The following is a 25658-nucleotide window of genomic DNA, read 5'->3' on the forward strand; positions in this document are numbered from 1 at the left end:
TCTATCCCTTCCAATCTTCCCATCCCCCACCAAAGCCGCCTGGGCGACGTACTGGGTCATCCTCCCCAGTTGTATCCCCCGACCCAATGTCTCACGCTCCACGACACTGCACTTGAGGCGGTAGAGGTGGAATCCGTCGCTGAGTCCGAGGGAAAGACCACCCTGGAGGGTAAGCTGATTAAGAAAGATTTTTTTTTATTTTGTAGAATTTGCTTTACGTCGAAACGACACGGATTGGTCTTATGGCGACGATGGGACAGGAAAGGGCTCGGAGTGGGAAGGAAGCGGCCGTGGCCTTAGTTACGGTACATACCCAAAATTTGCCTGGTGTAAAAATGGGAAACCAAGGAAAACCATCCTCAGGGTGGTCGACAATGGGGTTCGAACCCACTATCTCCCGAAGGCTGGAGACTGGCCGCACTTAAGCTACTGCAGCTATCGAGGTCGGTAAAAAAATTGTTATCACTACACAATCGTTAATAATGCTATTGGTTTTATGTTCCACCAGCTATTCTTACGCTTGTCCTACACGAGTTCATTTACGTACCAGTAAATCTACTGACAGGAGGCTGGCGTATTTGAGCACTTTTTTATATTCCACCAGACTGAGCCAGGACCGAACCTGCCAACTTACACTCTATCGTCTGAGCTCCTCAACCTGCTTACTTATCATCACTACGCAATTGTTCGACTGGTTGGCTGAACGGTCAGCGTACTGGCGTTCGGTTTAGAAGGTCCCGGGTTCGATTCCCGGCCGGGTAGGGGATTTTAACCTTTAGTGAGGCCGCACACCGGACGCGTCAACATCTGCAACGCAACATGACAAACGACTCGCTTGTTTGTCGCACTCGTGATGCAGACTTGTAGCCGCACACCGGAGAAGCATGTGTCTGCATCAATACGCTACGCATTATCAGCTGTTAACATGGCCTCCTCGAGTGAAGATGATGTTTTGCTGTACATGTGGTTGAAATTGCGTAACAAGAGGAAAAGAAAATGGATTCATGATTTTAATATGTCGTGTGCTCAACATGGTGCTTATACCTTAGCGCATGATTTACTAAAAGATCCGGTAAAATTCCAGTCATACTACCGAATGTACCCCGAAAGCTACACAGAACTTCTTCAGAAAATTTCTCCATTATTAAGAAAACAAGACACAAACTACAGGAAGGCTATAAGTCCTGATGAAAAGCTACTTATAACACTAAGGTAAGTTCAAAGCTTAGAATAATAATTTGTTGTTAAAATAATTAAATTATTTATTAGATGATGAACACAGCTGCGAAATTGTTCATATTGACAAAGTATATAAATAATATGTGTGCAATGTTTTGGTTTTTTCACTTATAACTTCATACCATACAGTGCTGTCTTTGTAACTACGTCTTATCAGTATGAGTGATCACGTTCTTCCTCGTTTTCTTCTGGTAAATTCTCTGCATACGAGAATGGTGAGATAGTATATGAGGAGCCCGTCTGACCACCGTAATGCAATACGGAAGTTGATGGATGGGAATGAGTATCACTACACTGAACATTCCTGGCTGATCCGTACAGCATGTCATTTAATTTTTGCTGCACAAACAACTTAAATGAGCTTTTAGCTGCAGGTGATAATTTAGCCACATCTGGTAGCAGGCTTTTGAAAAACAACTCATCAGGGTTATTACACTCCGCTTCAGCCGTACGCTTTGTTTTCATCTGAATATATGAAGAGAAAACTTCGTCAATATCCATTTTAATGGCGCTTCTTTTTGTATCTCTTCTACGTGTTCGAGGTAGCGGCTGCATAATTTCTTGAGCACTATTCTCCTCGTCGTTTTCTTTTGTCATGGCCACTGATGATGGTTGTTCCTCTGTAGCAGATTGCTCCTCTTCATACGGATTTTCTACGTTTCCCACTTGTCTTCTTGATTTCGTAAATGGTGTCAAAAACGCCAAGTAGTCTGCAAGATAGTAGGGCTTTTTGGTTACTGCTGAACCACTGGTAGGAGCTTGCCTTAAGTATCTGGACCAACAGTTCCTACAGTTTCTCCATTTGTCTTTACAGGTGGCCACTGCAATGAGAAAATACACTTATGATTATTATTATTATTATTATTATTATTATTATTATTATTATTATTATTATTATTATTATTATTATTATTATTTATTTATTTATTTTATTTCATATAAAGGATGTCCTTGAGGCCAGAGCCCTATAGTAGGACTATACATACAATAGCTATACCAATGAATGCTTATTAACACATAAAAAATAAATTCACAACAAACATTTTATAACAAAAACAGTGCAGTTCAATGATATTAAATTTATAGAATGTGTGTATATGAGTGCAATTGTCAATAGTTTAATTTGGCTAAAATAATTTTTTACAAGCTTTTTAAAATTTAATTTAGCAGTAATAGTATTCATGGTCCTTTATTTCCAGGTACTTAGCTACTGGCAACAGCTTCAGATGCTTGAGCTTTCAGTTTAAAAGAGGAGAAACAACAATCGGCAAAATTGTGGATGAAGTGTGTTCGGCAGTATGGACAACACTTCAACCTGAGTTTATGCCTGCACCCTCAAAGGAGTTATGGGAGAATATTTCCGAAAGATATTTGGAACTCTGGAATATGCCTAACTGCATTGGTGCCATAGACGGGAAACACGTTCGTATCCAGTGTCCGAGAAACAGTGGCTCATCCTTCTATAACTACAAGGGCTATTTTTCTATTGTTCTATTAGCTTTGGTTGATGCAGATGGACTTTTCATTGTTATAGAAGCTGGTGACTATGGCAGAAACAGTGATGGTGGCGTGTTGCGAAACTCAGCTTTAGGAAGAAACCTTCAGCAGGGCACACTGAATATACCTGATCCCAAGAGGCTACCGAAAGATGATCACTGTTCACCATTTCCTTATTTTTTCGTTGGTGATGAAGCTTTCCCATTACAGAAGCATATCATGAGACCCTATCCGCGAAGAGAACTTACAAATGAAAGGCGGATTTTTAATTATAGGCTTAGCAGAGCTAGAAAGAGTGTAGAATGTGGTTTTGGAATGCTTGCTTCTAAATTTAGAGTTCTCGGTACAGCTATAGCCTGCAAACCTGATAAAATAGACAACATAATACGAGCAATTTGTGTTCTGCATAACTTCATTAGACTAAAAGACGGCGTTTTTAGTGAACCGAGTGTAACAGATAAGGATGAAAATACTGACAATACGATGCGTGTGTTGCAGAGATTGCAACCCTGCAACAGAAGAGCAACAGTTGAGGCTGTTGAATTAAGAAATCACTTGTGTTCTTACTTTATGAAACCAAACGTAGCCCTTTCTTGGCAGAATAAGTACGCTATAGAATAAATATAAATATAGCTGCACTATACATTATCAGTAATTCTGGTTGCGCAAGAAATGTTTATTCTTACATAATTAAACATGTAATTACTGTACATGGACCTAATTAATAAATATGTTACTGAATGTAAGTTACTTACCATTTAAATTTAATTCTTTGGACACTGCATGCCACGCTTTATCCACCTCGTTCTTATTCGAATGTCCTGGTAGCGAATAATCATATATTATTCGATATTTCTCCACGAATTGCACTAATTTAATGTTGATTTGTTCTTCATTCATGCTGGCACTTGTGTTCACTGGCACTGCTCAGAAAAAGCAGGAACAGAACTATACGAGAAGGTGTTTGCTTAAGACATGACGCATAGAAATGGAACATGCAGTGTCTTATCGCTCGTGTCTGCAGCAGGATGCTGATGATATCATCAAGACGCAGACCGGTGTGCGGCGATTTGTGTTTTTCCATTGCTTATCACTGTGCTCCTTTCTGATGCGTCATGTCTCTGTGTCGCTAACGTGACTTGACGCGTCCGGTGTGCGGCCCGCCTAATTGGTTAATTCCTACGGTATGTGGATGTATGTGTTGTTTTCATCCTCATCACGACGGGCAGGTCGTCTACGGGAGTCAAATAGAAAGACCTGCACCTGGCGAGCCGAACCCGTCCTGGGATATCCCGGCACTCAAAGCCATACGACTTTTCATTTTTTTTTCACTACGCAATGAATCACTACACTGAAGAATTTGACGGATTCACTTTCAGAAAATAAAGAAATGACAAAATAGTGCCTACTCATAGCTTTTCCAAATACCGGGCGAGTTGGCCGTGCGGTTAGAGGCACGCAGCTGTGAGCTTGCATCCGGGAGATGGTTGGTTCAAACCCCACTGTCAGCAACCCTGAAAATGGTTTTCCGCGGTTTTCCATTTTCACACCCGGTAAATACTTGGGCTTACCTTAATTAAGGCCACAGTCACTTTCTTCCCGCTCCTAGCCCTTTCATATCCCATCGTCGCCGCAAGACCTAACTGTATCAGTGAGACGTACAGCAAAATTGTAAAAAAAAATGTCTTTTTCAAATATTTAGTTAATTAATTTTACTTTTATTGAATTTCATGTCACCTATATCTTTCCTGTGTATGTACATCCTTCTGTTCACATAATGTATTCATTACCCTTTTAACATGTTTCATATCCCATACATAATTAATATTGCTTAACTCTTCTTCCTCCCTTCATTTTATATTCATTCAAACTTGTTTTAAAATTTCCAGTTCTATTTTCTTATCTTCTACGAATAAGTGAGGCGTCCCTTTCCCTGCATACTTCATCTGCTTTGCAGCTTCCGGTACTCCGCCATTACAGATCTTTTCTCCACACACAGATTCGCAACTGAGCGTGCAAACGAACGAGGGACATATGCGACCAGAATTTTTAACATTGCACTTGAAGTTTCTGCTGTGCTTGCTCAATCAGAGGAACCACATTCATTGCGGTACGCACTGTTTTCCTCTGAATGCTCATCTGGTCCATTTGCAAGGAAAATATCACGGAGACGTATGAAGGAATGTGACTGCAGAAGAGTCAAAATTTAAATATATATATTTGACAGAACAGTGGGCGGCAAGCCACTCGACTCCTAACCTGATGTATCATATTCGAAATCCGGTGATCTGTAGTGGATTTTCACTAGGTTCAGCACCTGGCTGCTGGGTGTGCTGTGGTTGTTACTGCACATCTCTGAAAAACTGTTGTGTTATTACAAGATGTTCCAAGAGAGCTCACACAGTATCAAGGCTCTAAGGTGGGGCAGGGGGGCGTGATAGCATTTACAGGTCAGAGTAAAATGAAGCCTGCCTTTGAAATTACATTCCTGATTCATCGCGCAATACCCGAGATAAACAACTTTAAACGAGATTTATTTATTTCATCCAGGCTAAGTGGCTCAGCCAGTAGAACGTTAGTCTTGTGATGTGCAGTTGGTGGGTTCGATTCTGGCTCAGTTCGATGGGTTTTCTTTAAGTGCTCAAATAAGCCAATAACATGTGCAGTAGGTAGATTTTCGTTTTCGACACGCAAACGAACTTTTGTGTGATAAAATTCCCTTTCCTTGTGTCTCCATAAACCGTAAAATGAATGATTGCATTGGGCCCGACTGAATTTCATTTTTTAATGTATATTTCATATTGTTTGTCTTCCTGAGCCTCGAAATGTAATTCCAGTCACCCGTTGTTACTCATACTAACAGCGGTGATGTCAACAGAATAGTATGGAAAACATCTGCTTATTACCTTGTTACTTACTCTGACAGCGGTGATGTTAACAGGATCGTACGGAGAACATCTGCTTATTTATTGTCCCAACAATATTTGGAAACTAGCATATGTACCCATTCTCCGCACGGGAAATGGTAATAGATTTCACGATTCCTTCATGAATTTATGCCAGCTTACATCCCTGTATTCAAACGTTTAATATGGCATATTAAACTGATATTCTTCTACAAAAGCAAGTGGCTGTAGTCTAACGTGAAGTACGATAAAACTGAACAAAGTAGAGACAGACTGAGGATGATTACAGAGTTTATTGAACGGTACAGTTTATGGTCTGAACTTTTTCGACATTCTCCATGCTCCTCGCTTATATATTGTTGTTCATCTAAAACCGGGAGTGGCGCTGTGGCTGACGAAAACCTTTCTGATTATCTGTTCTATCGAAAAGAGTAAAATGACCCACCTTGAAATGACATGACAGCAGGAAGATCCCCGGTATGTTTGGTTAAGTATATTTTGTTCGTTCGTTCGTTCGTTCGTTCGTAATCTGTTTAATCTCCAGGGTCGATTTTTCTCTCGGACTCAGCGAGGGATCCCACTTCTACCACCTCAAGGGCAGTGTCCTTGAGCTTCAGACTCTGGGTCGGGGGATACAACTGGGGAGGATGACCAGTACCTCGCCCAGGCGGCCTCACCTGCTATGCTGAACAGAGGCCTTGTGAGGGGAAGGGAAGTTTGGAAGGGATAGACAAGGAAGAGAGAAAGAAGTGGCCGTGGCCTTAAGTTAGGTACCATCTCGGCATTTGCGTGGAGGAGAAGTGGGAAACCACAGAAAACCACTTCCAGGATGGCTGAGGAGGGAATCAAACCCCGCTCTACTCAGTTGACCACCGGAGGCTGAGTGGACCCCGTTCCAGCCCTCGTACCACTTTTCAAATTTCGGGGGAGAGCCGGGAATCGAACCCGGACCTCTGGGGGTGGCAGCTAATCATACTAACCACTACACCACAGAGGCGGACGAGTATATTTTGTGCGAGTGAAAAATCACGGTTTTGGTTTCGTACAAACCCCCAGCCAGTTCAGAGATTTAGAAACAGTATTGGCTCTAAAACCTACCCAAGTACGGGTGGATTCTGAACATGAAGTTTGGTAGAAATATATCCAGTACTGTAGGTTTCAAGTTATAAGAACTCAGACAAACAGACACCAAAGCTAAAAAATATGCAGATGGTTCTTCTCACACCGGAAACGGATATTTGAAAGGAAATTTCGCCAAAATACTCAGTGTTCAGATACGCTGTAGTTACGATTTTATTTATATATCATCATCATCATCTGTTTACCCTCCAGGTTCGGTTTTTCCCTCGGACTTAGCGAGGGATCCCACCTCTACCGCCACAAGGGCAGTGTCCTGGAGCTTCAGACTCTTGGTCGGGGGATACAACTGGGGAGTATGACCAGTACCTCGCCCAGGCGGCCTCACCTGCTATGCTGAACAGGGGCCTTGTGGAGGGATGGGAAGATTAGAAGGGATAGGCAAGGAAGAGGGAAGGAAGCGGCCGTGGCCTTAAGTTAGGTACCATCCCGGCATTCGCCTGGAGGAGAAGTGGGAAACCACGGAAAACCACTTCGAGGATGGCTGAGGTGGGAATCGAACCCACCTCTACTCAGTTGACCTCCCGAGGCTGAGTGGACCCCGTTCCAGCCCTCGTACCACTTTTCAAATTTCGTGGCAGAGCCGGGAATCGAACCCGGGCCTCCGGGGGTGGCAGCTAATCACGCTAACCACTACACCACAGAGGCGGACTTATTTATATATAAGATATGGAATTTGCTCCACGTACTACACCTTGTGGGCTATGTCGACTGGATTTAGCCTGTGGAACCGTCCGTTAATAATATCACCCTTATTAATCATCCTATCGGAAAACCATCCAGGTTGGTCTAGTATATTTTGTGGGACAGTAAATTCACTGTTTCGGTTTCCTTTTCGTGCATATCTGTGTGTGTGTGTGAAGTCAATGACAGTCTTAATGAATATTTCTTTCACTACCGTAAAACAAATATCTGACAACTGCACACACTGTTACCTTATTAGCCGTATGTGCACGAGACCAATGTACCCCTTATCTATCCTTTTAAAAGGACACTTCTTTCTGTCTAAACATACATATATATTTGCTTCCAGTTTGCGTTTTATCTGCATTAACTCCCGCATTACGTTAATTATATAACATAAAAACATGAACCCACTCAAAAAATATGTTAGGCACCCAGGACTTGTTCACTTAGTTTTTGAGGGAAGTTTAGATGGTAAGAACCGTTGGAGTAGATCAGGTCATGAATATGACAAACAGATTAGATTAGATACAGGATGATCTAGTAGTTACTAACAAATGAAAAGGTGTGCATAGCATAGGATGGTACGAAGAGCTGCATAATACCAGTCTATGGACTGATGGCCCGAACAACAACGTAGTTACCATGTTCATTGGTTCCTGAGCCTCGGTAAGATAACTGTTATCGTTGAAGGGGGAACAGTTCAATCATAAGTTTTACTAGTTGTCCAAGGAGTTACTGAGGAATGTGATGTCAATTTGTCTGCTTAGGAGTGGTTTCGCAGCTTTATTACCTACTCCGTTCATAAATCGCCTGTGCTTGTCTGTGAACTCCTTCCAGCTTCATGTCGTCATCTTTGGTGGTGGGATGCCAGGAAGGAAGACCGTATGCTATTGGGCTTACTCTTGAAATGTATGCGATCTGGATGCGACGAAATTTGGACTCCTGCAGATCCAAGGATTCAAAGATCCTAAAGGTTTTCACCTTACCTCCTCAGTCTGTATGTGAACTGTTGGTCAAATCTTTACTGTAATATAAAACAATGCATCTATCTAACATATAATAAATCCATCACTTTTTCAGCCTCGTGGTTAAACTTGTTCCACAAGACATTGTTTACGACCATAAATGCTGTTTTCTTAGCTACACTTGAAAGGTCTCTGAACTAGAGATAGCGGAAATGCGTGTTTCCCGTGACTAATAACGTAAACTATTGAATTTGCTCCGACAGAGTATTAGAAAGTACGGTGAACAGGTCCCTGCAATAAAACTGGTCGTGCCTATTGTCAGAAGGGACCGCTATGTGGCCAGTCAACCTCTTAAAGGCAGAGATGTGCGTAAAATACGACAAAGAGAAATTATGGGAATATCCTGTCAAGTATTCTCCCCTTTCTTGTACCCACGTTTCACAATAGATCAGTATGAATAACACTTCCAAGAATTTCCACTATTAGAAATTTGAGAGTTGTGTCTGTAGAGTGTAGATAACGCAGTGAATGATCTCTCTTGCGAAACGTGATTTTGCAAGCTCTTGCTCCAGGGAATGAAGGTCCTTGTACACGTTAATAATAATAATAATAATAATAATAATAATAATAATAATAATAATAATGATAATAATAATAATAAAAAAATAATACCTAACAGCGATCTGTACCAGCATATGGAGAGGATAACGGACACGATTCGGAAAAGGAGGATTAATTTTTATGGCCATATAGCACGCATGAGCACACAAAGACAGACCAATAGGATCTTTTCCTACTTTCTTAACAAGAAAACCAAGGGACCCTGGTTTATCGAAGTTGAAAAAGACCTTCAAGAAATAGGAATCACACTCGAAGACATCCAGAAACGTGCTCCTCTCCAGAAAAAGCTCCAGGGATACAAGAGGTTCCAAGAAAGGCCAAAGTTGAAAACAGGCAAGAAGTGGACTGATGGAAGAAAGGAGGCTCACAGAACGAGAATGCGTGAGTACTGGGGAAGAATTAAAGCTCAAGGATGCAAACGGTTGAAATAACGTGGTCCACAGCAGGCCGAAACGAAGAAAGGAAGAATAATAATACCTAATGTCCGGTTCCATGGCTAAATGGTTAGTATGCTGGCCTTTGGTCACAGGGGTCTCGGGTTCGATTCCCGGCAGGGTCGGGAATTTTAAGCAACATTGGTTAATTTCCCTGGCACGGGGGCTGGGTGTATATGTTGTCATCATCATCATCATCATCATCATCATTTCATCCTCATCACGACATGCAGGTCGCCTACGGGTGTCAAATCAAAAGACTTGCACCTGGCGAGCCGAACCCATCCTGGGATCTCCCGGCACCAAAAGACATACGACATTTCATTTTATTTAATAATAATAATAATAATAATAATAATAATAATAATAATAATAATAATAATATGAAAAGATAACTATTCCTTTTCGCTGTTTCGTTTACGTCTCAGAGACACAGGTACGGACGGTGAGATAGAAGAGGGCAAGGACTGGAAAGGAAACGACCGTGGCCCTAATTAAAGGGTGAAAATGAAAAAAAAAAATGGGTATTCAGGGTTTGAACACAGCTCACAGCTACTTGACTCAAGCTGCACAGTCAAACCGCTCGTTAAACAGGAACTACATTTTGAAAATCTATATTGGTATTATGATGCTGGAATGTTTGGCAGAATGTCTGACAAACTGATTGATCTATCGATTTATATTTTTTAAATCACTCACCGAGCTCGATAGCTGCAGTCGCTTAAGTAAGGCCAGTTCGAGAGATAGTGGGTTCGAACCCACTGTCGGTGGCCCTAAAGATGGTTTTCCGTGGTTTCCCATTTTCATACCAGGCAAATGCTCTGGGGATGTACCTTAATTAAGGCCACGACCCCTTCCTTCCCACTCCTAGCACTTTCCTATCCTATCGTCGCCACAAGACTTATCTGTGTCGGTGCGACGTGAAGCAACATGTAAACAAGAAAAAAACTCAAATATTAGAAACCACATCACCCAACAAGAAAGAACCCTGTCCGTTACATACATTTAGAATTCAAGTTGGAAAGATGCTGGATCATTAAAGACGTGAATGGAACCTAAAACGATTCGGAAAGATTGGACTCGAAGAGCACAGTCCAAAATAACGAGAGCAAATGTGTACATTAATCAAGGAATTTCATGTCACAAGCAACACACTCGCATCTACTGTCAGGTGCTATCAAGCATACATTTTTAATAATTCCCCGCCCCCCCCCACCGGGAGAGTTGGCCGTGTTGTTAGGAGTGCGCAGCCGTGAGCTGGCATCCGGGAGATAGTGGGTTCGAACCCTACTGTCGGCAGCCTTGAAGATGGTTTTCCGAGGTTTCCCATTTTCACACCAGGCAAATGCAAAAGCATTTTTAACAATGAAAAATTCAATTGCGTATGGCTGTTAGTGCCAGGAGGGTCCGAGGACATGTTCGGCTCGCCAGATACAGGCCTTTTGATTTGACGCCCGTAGACGACCTGCGCGTCGTGATGAGGATGAAATGATGATGAAGACTACACATACGCCCAGCCCCCGTGCCAGCGAAATTAACCAATGATGGTTACAATTCCCGACCCTGCCGGGAGTCGAACCCGGGACCCCTGTGATCGAAGGCCAGCACGCTAACCATTTAGCCATGGAGCCGGACATTTCTAACAATAAAATGATGCCATTTATGAAGAAACGTAACAGAACTCAGGGTCGGATTTGGAATACAAGAGTGGAACACGTAGACCTACTTATGATGTGTTCTTCCAGGAAAGTGAAATCGAATGAAAATGTAGAAAAGCTGATTCAGTGTTAGAAGAAAATGAGCTCTTAGACGAAACTAGCATTGGTCTGTTTTCAGACCAACTTCGCTGTACGACTTTGGAGTCGTCATAAGTTGGCAGTCTCTCTCTCATAGTTCTGCTCATGACTGAGCTGCTTAACCTCTTTCGTCGCATCCCATAGGTTTTCGGAATCGTATGGAAGCGGCTTTGGTTTTTAATTCAGATACAGCTGCAGGATTTACCTGGTGTGAAAGTCTGAAACAACGGAAAACAATCTTCAGGGCAGACGATGTTGAGATTCGAACTCACCATCCCTCGAATGCAAACTTACAGCTACAGCTACATAGGAGAACCAACTCACTCAGTCCGTGTAAAATACCCATATATGTAGCGGTATGCCATTCCCTAGTAAAAAACTGAGAATGAAGTACATGTTCCTCATTGAATTACGAAGATAAAATGCGTAGCATCTCCAGTGTTTTAACATCACATCACTGTTCTGAAATGGACTAGAATAACGTTGCTACGTTGGTTCTCCTTTTTAAAACTGATCATTAAATTTGCCAGTATAGAAGTGACTGAGGTAAAAATTATGTTACTAATACCACATAAGGCCCACTTATCCATCCAATCTCTGTGATGAACAGCGTGAATCGCGTTTTTCTAATTTTTTTCTTTATACTTCTTAATGTTCTTGATGGGCTGATATGTAATAGAACATTCTCGCTCAGTGAGAAAAGACACTAGCAACTCTTTTTTTGTTTTCCTAGTTCGCCTTTTGAGGGACACCTTGGCAGCTCAACATATGACTTGACGGTAAATTGCCTTTTATCATTATTTATGCTTCAGTGAATTTTCACCGCTGAGGGTCACTCACCCACCCGCCATGTTCTGCATTGTCGGTAGTTTTTGGTTTGTTTATTGCTGGTCAGTCCCGAAAATGTTGTCATTGAAGTCAGGTCAAAATTTGGCAATAATGCCCGAGCAATTGCGCTGCTGAACGGTTACGGGATACTTCTAACTCTCTGGGTGCAGTTTTATGGCCGTTCTTGTGAAAGAGCCTGTTTACAATGACTAGTTCAGTGAACTGATTCTGTAAGGGTCAATGAACGCTTTTACGATAGGGTACGGACTAGGAGTGCAATAATCCGTGCAGGTATGTAGAAAGACATGCTAGGGCATAATGGACACCGCGGCTCCAGCAGGACTCCTTTAATAATAATAATTTGAGGGTTGCGTCTTCTGTACTCTGGAACTTGGGCGATCCTTTGACAACGATGCTTCCTTTACAAAATATAATATGCCGGACCGAGTGGTCCAGACGGTAGAAGTTGGCGAGTTCTATACAAGGGGAATCCAGTGATATTCGAAGGTGCTCAAATACGCCAGCCTCTTGTAGTAACTTACTAGCGCGTAAATGATTCAGATGATCACTTTTTTGTGAACCAGTGGCTGATTATAAAAAGATTTACTGGCACTTAGAGAGAAATAATAGGGATATTGAACTCATATCATTATTATTAAAATTAACAATAACAGAAACATTACTAGAGTGCACTACTGTATTTATCTTCTAATGTTCAAGCTACCGGGCGAGTTGGCCGTGCGATTCGGAGCGCGCAGCCGTGAGCTTGCATGCGGGAGATAGTGGGTTCGAATCCCACTGTCGGCAGCCTGAAGATGGTTTTCAGTGGTTTCCCATTTTCACACCAGGCAAATAAGGCCACAGTCACTTCCTTCCAACTCCTAGGCCTTTCCTATCCCATCGTCGCCGTAAGACCTATCTGTGTCGGTGCGACGTACAGCCACTAGCAAAAAAAAAAAAAAAAAAAAGACGTCAAACAAGAAAATGTGCGTATCAATAAGTAATGGAAGGAAACTTGCACTTATCGAAACGTTGGAGTCCAGTGTTCCTGTGGCAAATGCGTGTAAAGAATACGGTTTCAGGCATAGTAAGGAACATTGATAAACTGAAGGCATTTGCATGCAATGTGATATCGAAACTACAATTTCCAGTAGAAAACGACTGATGTTGCCTAATGACACAAGCCTGGAATAGTATGTACATTTTCATTTGCCGGATTGATTGGCTCAGGCGGTTAAGGCGCTAGCCTTCTGACCCCAACTTAGCAGGTTCGATCCTGGCTCAGTACTGTGGTGTTAGGATATGCTCAAATACGTCCCCCTCATGTCTGTAGATTTACTGGCACGTAAATGAATTGCTGTTTGACAAAATTAAGGCAACTCGACGCCTCAGAAAAACGTCAAATGTAGTTAGTGGGACGTAAAAATATTATTATTCATGGTGTGGGTTACTGTAGTCACGTCCTAGTTCGTGAACTATGGATAACGGCTGGTGGCCTAGTAAGTGGTTCTGAGTGTCGTGATACCCGTTAGAGGGGAGATCCTCACTTGGACTATGTGTAAGTAGGGTAGCATTCTGCTTCACAGAGTTTACCGATCTCAGAACATTTTACGCAAGCCTCGGACGTGTGGGAGCAACGGAATCCCAGGACTCCTTGGGAACAACTTGGGAACTACTTGGCGAACGAAATGGAATTCGGTGGGGAGCTATCAATATTAATGCGGCTTATATAAGAAAGAAAGAAAGAAAGAAAGAAAGAAAGTAGAACTGGCTGAGTCAGCAAAGACGATGCGTCGGGACGTATTACGAGTGAATGATATTCGGGTAAGGGGAGATGACGAGGAAGAGATAGGAGATTATAAAGTCTACTCGACGGGTTTACTAGATCTACGAAACATAAACGTAACTGTCTTACCCTCTCGTAGCATTTTTCAATTACCTGCCGCATGCTGAAAATCTGACCCCGACAGCCCCTCTGTGGTCTGAAACTAGCATTAAGGTTCAGTAAAATGATACTATAGATTAAGTACAGGATTAGCTTTCATTCCTTAGACACAACTTTATTTCCTTTCGATAATACGGATTTTTCATTACTCTGATCGTTTAGGCCTAAAACGAATTGTCGAGCGTTGGCTGTACGTATTTGTATTCATTATTTGTGCAAGTGAAACCATCCCCTGAGAGAAGGTTTGTTAAAGTAAAGATGAAAGAGGCGTATAATGAAAGATAATAATAATGGCGTATGGCCTCGGGAGAAGCCTGGTGCAGGTCTTTTTCTAGTAGACGACCTATTAGGCGACCTGCAAGTCTGTGAAGAAGAGGGCCCTACCTACGATGATTTCTAATGTTGAATACGCCACACACACCCATCCCCCGAGCCATTGGAATTAACCAATAAAGGTTAAAATCCCAGACCCGGCCGGGAATCGACCCCGGGACCCCCTGAACCGAAGGCCAGTACGATGACCATTCAGCCAACGAGTCGGACATAATGGAAGATAATGTACAGCTAATCGAAGGAAGTGTACGTCTGAATACGCTGCTTAACCTATTGGTGGGTAGGCCCTACCAGTATATGTTCATTTAGCTAGGGCCTTGGACACGCAAATTGAAGTAGAGTCTGGGGAAAAAGATGACACCTGACAGAGGGATTGTTCAGAGGTAAGTTATTATTAAGCTGTTCACTATTGTTACCAACAATGTTAAAATTCGATTTCTGATTACTTTCACGTGGGTCAGCGGGTGGAGTCGAGGACGCTGCTGGTCTGATATAAAGTGTTTCGTAAAACCCTCGCGCCTACACGGCCACCCACCTATCGTAAAAGTCTTGTCAAAAACAGTCCAAGGAAAGAGAATACACTAAATAAGCAATGCGTTCCGGATTGATTCCCAGTGGGTTATTGCTGCGCTGACCTGGGCGTATCGGATGAATGTATAGGCCAGAATAGTGTAGTAACTCGCCTCTCGCCGGTCTCTGGTACGCACGTATGACAGAAGGTAGAATATTCCAAAAGGCAAGCGTTTGTCTTGCATGGGCCTCGCGTGTGCTGCAGGAGTCCAGTGAGATTGATTTATTTAGTGAGAGCCCACCAGCGTGATCTAGGGGTTAGCAGAGTAGCTTTCAGCCTGGATGACTTAGGTTCGATTATGGCAGTCACGAAGAGTAGACTGGTTTAGACAATGCGGAGGTGAATCTCAAGAAATTCACTTGACAGGGGAGCTGGATTAACATTTCAATTTTGACTATCATTGGAAAAATCTTAGAATAGCTTCTAGGTCACACCTGCCTTCTTCCGAACATCAGTCGAAACTGAGTAAAAGCAAACTCCTCAAGAGAAACCACATACACGGAGGTCATCAAAATACTTTCATGCACATTGAAAACATAGAGCTGCTGAACACATTATCTCACATGAAGCAAAAACAACAAAGACGACGTAGCTTACTCTCCCCTTACTGCTGATAATGTAGTGTCTGTCTCCTTGTCTGAATGGTTAGCGTTCAGCCTTCCGTTCAGAGAGCCCCGGCTTCGATTTCCGGCCGGGTCGTGAGTTTCAGTCTTAATTGGTTAATTCTCTCGACTCGGCGACTGGGTGTTTGCGCTTTATAGAACATCCTTTTAACTCGTATACCATGACAACGTCATTCTTAACCACAATGATGGTGTTCAGTTAACGGCAGATGCCATCCACACTCCTCGGAGGGTCTACGTTACAAACAAGGACACACCAGGCTTGCAATAGTCACATGAAATGAAAACAACTATGAGAAGTCTTTTGACACTATTTGCGTTTCTGTTTACAACATTAATATCGAAAACGTATCACTATATTTTCAACACTCGTAAAATATTAATATAAGCCTTTCCGTGTTCGGATCCAGGCAAAATAATTGATTATTGGAACAGAATGGGACCATGCTTTGACATTGTAGAAAAACTGAGTTCTTCTTTGGAACACGTATATGAGCATAGGAAATATTAGACCAGGCGAGTTGGCAGTGTGGTTAGAGTCGCGCATCTGTGAGCTTCCATCCGGGAGATAGTGGGTTCGAGCCCTACTGTCGGCAGCCCCGACGATGGTTTTCCATGGTTTTTCCATTTTCACACCAGGCTTTACCTAAATTCACGATATGGCCTCTTCCTTCCCATTCCTAAGCCTTTCCTATCCCATCGTCGGCATGAAACCTATCTGCGTCGGTGCGATGTAAAACAAACTGTACAAAAAAGATATGTTAGAAGATGTTCTATGTCCTTCACTTCACCACAGATAATAATAATAATAATAATAATAATAATAATAATAATAATAATAATAATCATAATAATAATAATAGTAATAATAATAATAATAATAATAATAATAATAATAATAATAATAATAATAATAATAATAATAATAATAATTTGTTTGGCCCAGGTTTTCGATGGCTTGGGAGTCAATCCAGACCAAAACACTGTTAGGGATAGAAGCAGAAGAAAAAGAAGAACAGGAAGAAGGAAACCCACTAAATACTTCAACGGTTATCGAAGGAGCCGAGGTGTCATAAATTAGTCCTGCTGAAGTTCTTTCACGGACCGGTAAATCCCGACACGAGACTGCCGTATTTGAGCGCCCTCAGTTACCGCTGGACTGAGCCAGGATCGAACCCGATAGCTTGGACTGAGAAGGCCACTTGAGCAACTCAGCTCGGCTATTGGGAGAGAAGGGCAGGCTCTACAAGGAATTGCTGGTAGGGAAAACATGAATAGATCTGGGAGATGGTGCATGCATGTGTAAGGTACACGCAGTGAAGTAATGGCGACGATATTTTGTCGTACGACACTGCGTACGAAATTGTAGCCTGTATTTGTAGGAGAGCTTTATGTTATATTTACTGGTTATTGACGTTCAGTAGGTATGTACAAACAATTTTCCATGGGGAGAATTCAGTCGTTGAGGACGACAACAATGGCCTACAAGATCTGATACGAGAAATAAATATTCATAGGCTGATGGTTCTTGAATCCTTACCGATTCTAAGCGTGAGTGTTATCCTCTTCTCCTTGAAAGCTATTCTTTCGTGGTGTTGATCTTCATACATAAATCACTAACTCCGATTGCATTTTTGCGGTGGGCGTAATAGTATAAAAAGTGATGGAAATCGTGGCTGTTAGAAGGTATCCCGAGGGACACATAGGGATAGTAGCCCAGATGAGGTTTGACACAGAGACGTCTGCCTGTCATTCTATTCTCCACACACAGTAGTGAGCAAGATGTGATAGCTTTGGAGATAGAGTGGTAAATATTAATGCAGTGTCGACAGTTGTAACTGAAAGATACTGCTCGCATTGGAGAAGCTACACCTCCACGTCTCCATTCAATAAATATCTAAAGAAAATACTGTATATTCTCTCTATAACATCTTAGTATCCTACGCTACTTTGTCATGAATCATGAATCCATGGATATGCGTAGCTTGAGACACTGTCGTGGAAATCAGTAGGCCTATCAAGGACTGAATACATCAGCATTTACAGTAGTTATGAATCTCGATTGAAGTAATGGCTGAGGAAAGAGAGAAAACATTCGATAAACCATTCATTGTTCCCAGCTAAAACACGTGGTATATTAAAAATATGGTGTCTCAGAAGTAGGCCTCACCTGTATCAATTTCATCTGCCCAAGGAATAAATAACCGCTCACCTCAAGATGAACATTTTGCTAAAATATAGGCTTGACGTAAGTGTAGTTTCCTTGAAACACTCAACACGTATATACATTTACTTTTTTTAAAGGATTTACTCGTTTTACTAACGCATTTTATAATCTACTTATGAAAACAAGGCATTTTAAGCATTTTTTCATCGTTCGAGAACAATAGAACCGAACTCATTAGTAAGGAAATAATAATGGCAACATAGTAAAATTATATTTTGATTTTGCTTGTTTTACTGATATTTCACAATACCGGTTTTTATTACTGTCTGGTGTATAGATACATTTCTATTGTACCTTACGCTCGTTCTGAATGCATTAAATTAAAACATCCGCGTATTTGATATAGGCTTAGTTGTATACCTTCGAGGCAATCTTCGTACAGCATTCCGTCGTTGTGTGACAATGTTGAAGGGACAAATACTGATGCGCAGCACATGTAGCACTTATAGAGCGAACATTCTTAATACAGTTCACGCACTACTGATGACAGAACATTTCTGGTTAGACTTCTAAGCTGAAATGATATCACATAGCGGTTTTTCTAGGCTAAACGACGATTTGTTGAAGTGACTTCTGAATCCTTCTGGTTGTAACTATGATGTCTGCGTTGATGATATCAGGTTAATAATTCAACTTTGTGTAGTTGAATAATTTCATCTTCTACACCATCTAAAATGTTGTAAGAGTTATGATTTTGAATTCTTATAAAGAATTGTAGGTCTTTAATGATCAATAAAACAGAAGACGTCTACAAAATCCGTTATAAATTTAGGCATGAAATTTATCAGTACTACATTGCAAGAAATCCCCCAGATTTTCAAAAAAAAAAAGATAGTATTGAGTTTGTCTCTATGGAAACGAAAATTTCCGGACCCATTCAGCTGATTTCAGTTATTCCTGCACCACTAAAAAGCTCATTTTCCCCCCAGATTATTATAGACTATACTAGCTACTCGCTGTGGCTTCGCATGGGAGCAGTTATGAATTTAGGGCGATAGGTTTCTTTTAACCGAGGACTCATAAGATTTCCCTGTATACGACATTAGTCGTTTTCTAACCAGGAATTAACAGGGAAAGATTTTGTTTTGATGTAACATGCGAAAGGTACATGAGGAAAACACTGAGATCAACTCCTGCCACACTAAGTGCCTGACCCTTTGCCTTGTTTATTGCTATGCAGAAGCAGACTGTTACCAGGAACTGGACTCGTTTGAAATCAAAAGTCAAATCTGAAGGAATCACAGGGAGTGTCGCTACTAAGACCGATTCTCCTGTGCCACAGCCACTTAAATTAGTAGCTTCAATCAAACAGCTTTTGAATATGTTCACCGCCATGCACGTCCCACTGCATAATTTTGCGGGTGTAAATTACGTAAAAATATAATAGGCACTCTCTACTTTCAATATCAGCTTGTGTGGCGGCAAGTAGGAAGGATGCAAAGAATTTAGAAATTTTGTCGTGTAATGAACAGCTTATTCACTAGCGACAGCTGTGTATACTAAGTAATACACTTGAAAATAGGCAGTGAATTTGGAGAAAGATGACTACGTTTGTCTTTGTGAAGTCATTCTTTCTCTATCCTGTGACATTCGAGAGTGCCCTTGTAGGTCAGTTTCATAGCTACATGATAAACGTCATTTTTGGAATGCAGTGTATTGCGACGTGTATTCGCTTTCCGTCTCGACAGGTTGGGTTAACATAGATTTTATATAGATAGCGAAAAACCACTGGAATACTATTAAATATTGCGTCGTGGCATGTTCAACGAATGCTCGCCGAAGTCGTTGATAGCTCGCTCGCTCGCTCGCTCGCATTCTACTCAGTCGCTCTGAACCTCTTCAATTACATTTCCATATTTCAGAATGGAGATTGGAAAAACATGGAAAGGACGATTTCACCGAAAATAAAAATAAAAATAACATTCTGCAAATTACTTTTGATTCAAGATTAGTTTCTTGAGAGGTAGGTAAGGTAAGGTAAGGGTTATTCTGCGCGAAGGCAGGTCCGAACCTCCGCAGAGGTGTTCCTGAGCCGGAGTTTACGTGCGGTAGGATGGCCAGTTCCTTTCCGCTCCTCAATTCCCTTACCCCCCACCAACAGTGCGTGGCAACCCATCCAACTCCTGACCACGCCCAATGTTGCTTAACTTCGGAGATCTCACGGGATCCGGTGTTTCAACGCGGCTACGGCCGTTGATAGGAATAATTAATTTACTTTGATAAATATTAACTAATCAATTTTACAAAGTTCTTTAAAATTTGACACTTTTTACTCCAACTGCAACATAGAAACATTTATAGTGGGACTTTTTGTAGATCATTTTTATACTGAACAACGCTTACCTTCATAACATAAATGTATATTTAATGGTTTAACCAGCGTAAGCTGAAAAAGCGCACGGACGCCACTTTCTTCCACTCGCTTCATTTAAATCGTTATCTGTATAAATAAAATCGTAACGACCGTGTGTCTGTACATTGATTATTTTGGCGTAATTTCCGTACAGTTATCCGTTTCAGGTGTAATAATGACCATCTGCATCATTTTTAGCTTTGGTGTCTGTTTGTCTGTTTGTTTGTCTGTCTGTTTGTCTGTTTGTCTGTTTGTCTGTCCCTCTATAACTTGAAAACTACTGGATATATTTCCACCAAACTTCATATTTAGAATCCACCTATCCTTGGGTAGGTTTTAGCGCAAATATCGTTTCTAAATCCCTGAACTGAGTGGGGATTTTTATGAAACCGAAACCGTGCTTTTGCACTCCCTCAAAGTATACACAACCGAACTTAATGGAAATCTACCTGCCTTATCATTTTTAGCTTTGGTGTCTGTCTGTTTGTTTGTCTGTTTGTCTGTCCCTCTATAACTTGAAAACTACTGGATATATTTCCACCAAACTTCATATTTAGAATCCACCTATCCTTGGGTAGGGTTTAGCGCAAATATCGTTTCTAAATCCCAGGTGGGGATTTTTATGAAACCGAAACAGTGATTTTGCACTCCCTCAAAGTATACACAACCGAACTTAATGGAAATCTACCTGCCTAAATGAAAATTAATTTATAAACCTTTTTTTCTCATGTGCATCATTTCGATAACAGGATTTAATAAGGGAGATATCATTAACGGTTTTTCGGTACAAATCCCGGCGGACTTGACGCAAAAACGGGTGCGTGTAAAGCGTATTTCTTACAACTTGAAAACTACTGAAGATATTTGAACCAAACTTTATATATAGCATCCATTTGTCCACGGGTAGATTTCCTTGGTGTCTGTTAGTTAGTTAGTTAGTTAGTTAGTTAGTTAGTTAGTTAGTTAGTTAGTTAGTTTGTTTGTTTGTTTGTTTCTTTGTTTGTCTGTCTAGATAAATCATATCGTAACGACCGTGTGTCTGTGCATTGACTATTTTGGCGAAATTTTCGTACAGCTTTCCGTTTAAGGGGTAATAATGACCACCTGCATATTTTTTAGCTATAGTTCCCTGGAAGTCCTAAATTTTACCCCCCCGCCTTGCCCAAAATCAAGATTGCCTCACAATCTGCCACACGATCTGTAAAATGAAATAAAGCAAATTTACACGTTTTAGCCGGTAACCAACGGAAAACTTCAAGATCATTAAATATTTCACTTTTTATCGAAATATAGCAATTTAATGACGGTGCAGACCTTCGTTTCGAGGTATTTCGCGGTTAAACGGCAAGTCCTATCACAAAACGGATGGCACGATCTCCGTTCAACTTCGAGTGATCTACAACTTTGGTCCTGTGATATTTTGTCGTATCTCTCTCTCTCCCTTATAGGGTAGATTTGGCTGTATATTTCGATGGTTCGTAAATTTTGTGCTTTTTACACGAGTATTACTTAGTTTGACACACTTATAGGAAAGGTAGAGTCATCGAATTTGGCACGCACATTGACACGACCAATGACTATATGCGAACCCAATTTCATGATTCTAGCTTCCACATAAGTATGTGAAAGATAATGTAAAATGATGAAAGTGTACCCAAATTTCACCCCATTCAAATATCGTAACTCAATCGAACCGATAAATATGTGAGATACGAGAAAATATTTTAACACCAAACCAAAGGGACGTCTGAGGGTGCAAACTGTTTGTTGGTATGATGAAGCGTTTAGGAGCAGTAAATCTCGAAATGAAAGTTTGCACTTTCAAACGTGCCCATGCTTATCTGTCATCTATATAAATATAATCGCAACGACCGTCTGCTATACATTGGATATTTTGGCGGAATTTCCGTACAGTTATCCGTTTCAGTTGTAGTAATGACCATCTGCATATTTCTTAACTTTGGTGTCTGCTTGTCGGTTTGAATGTATGAGTTTTTATAACTTGAAAACTACTGAATATATTTCTACCAAACTTGATATTTATAATCCACCTGCCCTTGTGTAGGTTTTAGGGCCAATATTATTTCTGAATATCTAAATTTAGTGGGGGTTTACCCGAAATCGGAACCATGATTTTGCACTTCCTTAAAATATGCACATCCGAAATTAATCGAAGTCTACAATCCTTAATATAAATCTATTTCTAAAACTTTTGTTCTCATGTGAATTTTTCGACAGGAGGATTAATAAGTGAGATATCATGAACGGTTGGTTTTGCAGGTTAAGTCCAGCGGACGTAGCCAAAATGTGTTGTACGTGGAGCAGATTCCTTATCTATCTATATAAATAAAATCGTAACGACTGTGTGTGCCTGTACATAGACTATTTTGGTGAAATTTTCGTACAGATACCCGTTTGAGGGGTAATAATGATAGTCTGCATATTTTTTGGTTTAATTTCCTGAAAGTCATAATTTTTACCCCCTCACCCAAAATCCAGATTGCAGCATAATCTGCCAGATAAGTAAGAAAATTAAAATTTGGCAAAATTATACGTTTCAGCCTGTAACGAACGAAAAACTTCACAGATCTTTAATTTTTTCATTTTTTGTCCCCGAAGAATATCGAAATATGGAAGCAATTTTAATGATGGTGCAGACCTTCGTTTCGAGGTATTTCGTGGGATAAACGGGAAGTCCTATCACATAACGGATGGCACAATCTTCGTTGAATTAGGAGTGATCTTCAACCTTGGTCTTATGACTTTTCGTCGTATCTGTATCGCTTATACGTTAGATTCGTCTCTATTTCTCGATTTTAAGTAAATTTGGATTCTTTACCTATATAATTCATACTTTCAATCACTTACAGGAAAGATAGTATGATCAAACTCTACACGAACATTGGCCCACCCAGTACCCATATGTGAGCCAAATGCTATGTCACATAATTATCCGAAAAGTAATTCAATGTAAGATGATCTTACACAAATGTCAACCTATTCAACGTTTCTGACTCGATCTGACCCATGGAAAGATGAGATGCGACAAAATATCATAGGACCAGCCATTTAGATCGCTAAATACTGCGCCTTACGATAAATCCTTTGTCAATGTGACGAACACCTTTATATTTTTCTTCCAGATGGGCGGAATCTTCACTGAAATGAGAGCAATACCCGCTTCGTTCCATACTGTTGTTGGTGGTGGATTTGTTTCGTTGCTGGCGTCGGTCATTTTCACACTTGATTAACCACAAAATGTGTTCCGCGCCGTATTTTAATATCACTTCGGGGTCACCAATGTAGTTATTGATGATGGTTATGTACTTAAATGAATAATAGAAAAGGGATGGTGTATTTATGTGTTTAATTAACACTCCAAGTATCGTGGGAACGAACGTAAAACATGAATAATAATCAGAGAGAATATAGATAACATTAGAAGCACAGAACATCAATATATAGAAGTCTTCGAAACATAAACAAAGTTCAAGGAGTTTATAAACATATATGAGTTTATACACATATATTAATACTCGACGCCGCCACAAGGGGTTGTAGTAAGGATGTAAAGGAGAGGGTATATAAGTCTCTGGTAAGACCCCAACTAGAGTATGGTTCCAGAGTATGGGACCCTCACCAGGATTACTTGATTCAAGAACTGGAAAAAATCCAAAGAAAAACAGCTCGATTTGTTCTGGGTGATTTTCGACAAAAGAGTAGCGTTACATAAATATTGCAAGGTTTGGGCTGGGAAGATTTGGGAGAAAGGAGATGAGCTGCTCGATTAAGTGGTATGTTCCGAGCTGTCAGTGGAGAGAAAGCGTGGGAGGACATCAGTAGACGAATAAGTTTGAGTGGTGTCTTAAAAGTAGGAAAGATCACAATATGAAGATAAAGTTGGAATTCAAGAAGACAAGTTGGGGCAAATATTCGTTTATAGGAAGGGGAGTTAGGGATTGGAATAACTTACCAAGGGAAATGTTCAATAATTTTCCAATTTCTTTGCGATCATTTAAGAAAAGACTAGGAAAACAACAGATAGGGAATCTGCCACCTGGGTGACTGCCCTAAATGCAGATCAGTAGTGAATGATTGATACCGTTTAGCTGCAGTTAATCTGTAAATGAAGGTCTGCAATATTGTAAACATGCATATACTTTTGTGTGTCCATCTATATATATTCATTGATGTCGATTTGTAGCGATCGAGAAAGTGTGTGTCTGCTATTGTAATCAGTACTCCCTACACCGACTTTGACTGCTAGCAGTAGGAATGGTTTCCTTCTCCAACTCCTGTGTAACTGGCATTAGTAAGGAGGGCCTACCATTTTAATGAGGGATCATGCAGTTTTGTTCGAAAGTCCCCTACCCTATTGTGTTTGACTCTAGGGCAGGGTGCCCGCCATTATAGACAAATGTTCCAGTCTAAAATTTGACTAGCATTAGGCATAGTGGCCTGCTATTTTCATGGAAACTCATTAATTCTGTGTGACTGGCAGTAAGCTGGCTGGCAGCAGTAAAAAGGGCCTGTCATTATGATGATAACTGCACAACTCAATTTTGACTGGTGGTAGGGAAGTTGCCTGCTATTATAATAAAAACTCCTCAACTGTAATCTGTCTGAAAGGAAATGGTTCAGCCATTGTAACTAAAACTCCCCAAATCGATTGTGACCACGCAGTAGGCAATGGGGCCTGCAATTATAATGTAAACTTGCCAACTCGAGTGTGAATTGCAGTAGGCAAGTGAGCCTGCCATTATCATCACAACTCCGCAACCCTCACTTTACTTTGGAAACAACGTATGGAGACCTCCTCATGCTATTTCTCGGATAAGGCTAAGAGACATGCAATTTTAAAACAATCTCATTTACTGCACGCACAGTCTTTACGTCGATATCCGTATACAATGCAGAATACCCTAACGAAGCACGGGTACATTTGCTAGTTATAATATAAAAAGAACAGTCGAACTGTTGTCGCTGGGTAAACAAAGTGAAGCTGGTTTAAGATAAGCACAGAAAACTTAAAAGTTATTAATTTGGCAATAACGGACTTTTTCGTCCTACTTGTTCATAATATAACCAGTTCACACTCACTGACAAGTTTACGCAAATAGTATTGTACATACAGTATTTTGCCATAATTAAAAATGATTTAATATAATCAGGATATTCTTGTTGTAACATAAAAATAGTCATAGTGGACTGTGTGTTAAAGATAGATGTAAGCTGTCGCAGACCTTTTTGTAGAACTTTTTTACGTTGAAACCTTCTTACCCTCATAATTTAGATGTAGGCTATCTTTAGCATATTTTGCTTCATTTAAATCGTTACTGTACCATAAAAGAACTTACAGACGGCTATGTGTTAAAGACCCCGTTTATCGCCATACCATTGTCCGCTGTCCATCTCACATATTGTCGAGGTGTTTTTTCAGTAGATCACAATCCTGTAACTTATTTACTACTCTATACAGTACAATATCATCTGCAA

General features: G+C 40.8%; 2 protein-coding genes across 2 annotated transcripts; one reads left to right on the forward strand and one right to left on the reverse strand.

Moving 5' to 3' along the window:
- The first annotated feature begins 882 nt into the window (after window positions 1-882).
- LOC137502144 (putative nuclease HARBI1) lies at window positions 883-3477 on the forward strand. The gene is made up of 2 exons (XM_068229120.1): window positions 883-1212; window positions 2439-3477. The coding sequence occupies exons 1-2, from the start codon at window positions 926-928 to the stop codon at window positions 3355-3357; spliced, it is 1206 nt and encodes a 401-aa protein (XP_068085221.1). The 5' UTR covers window positions 883-925; the 3' UTR covers window positions 3358-3477.
- LOC137502141 (uncharacterized) lies at window positions 1219-3636 on the reverse strand. The gene is made up of 2 exons (XM_068229116.1): window positions 3492-3636; window positions 1219-2060 (listed from the first exon to the last, which is right to left on the reverse strand). Exons 1-2 carry the CDS (start codon window positions 3634-3636, stop codon window positions 1393-1395), a joined length of 813 nt encoding a protein of 270 aa, XP_068085217.1. The 3' UTR covers window positions 1219-1392.
- Between the last annotated feature and the right edge of the window lie 22022 nt (window positions 3637-25658).

The sequence above is a fragment of the Anabrus simplex genome, chromosome 1 (assembly GCF_040414725.1).
Source record: "Anabrus simplex isolate iqAnaSimp1 chromosome 1, ASM4041472v1, whole genome shotgun sequence".
Taxonomy (NCBI): Eukaryota; Metazoa; Arthropoda; class Insecta; order Orthoptera; family Tettigoniidae; genus Anabrus; species Anabrus simplex.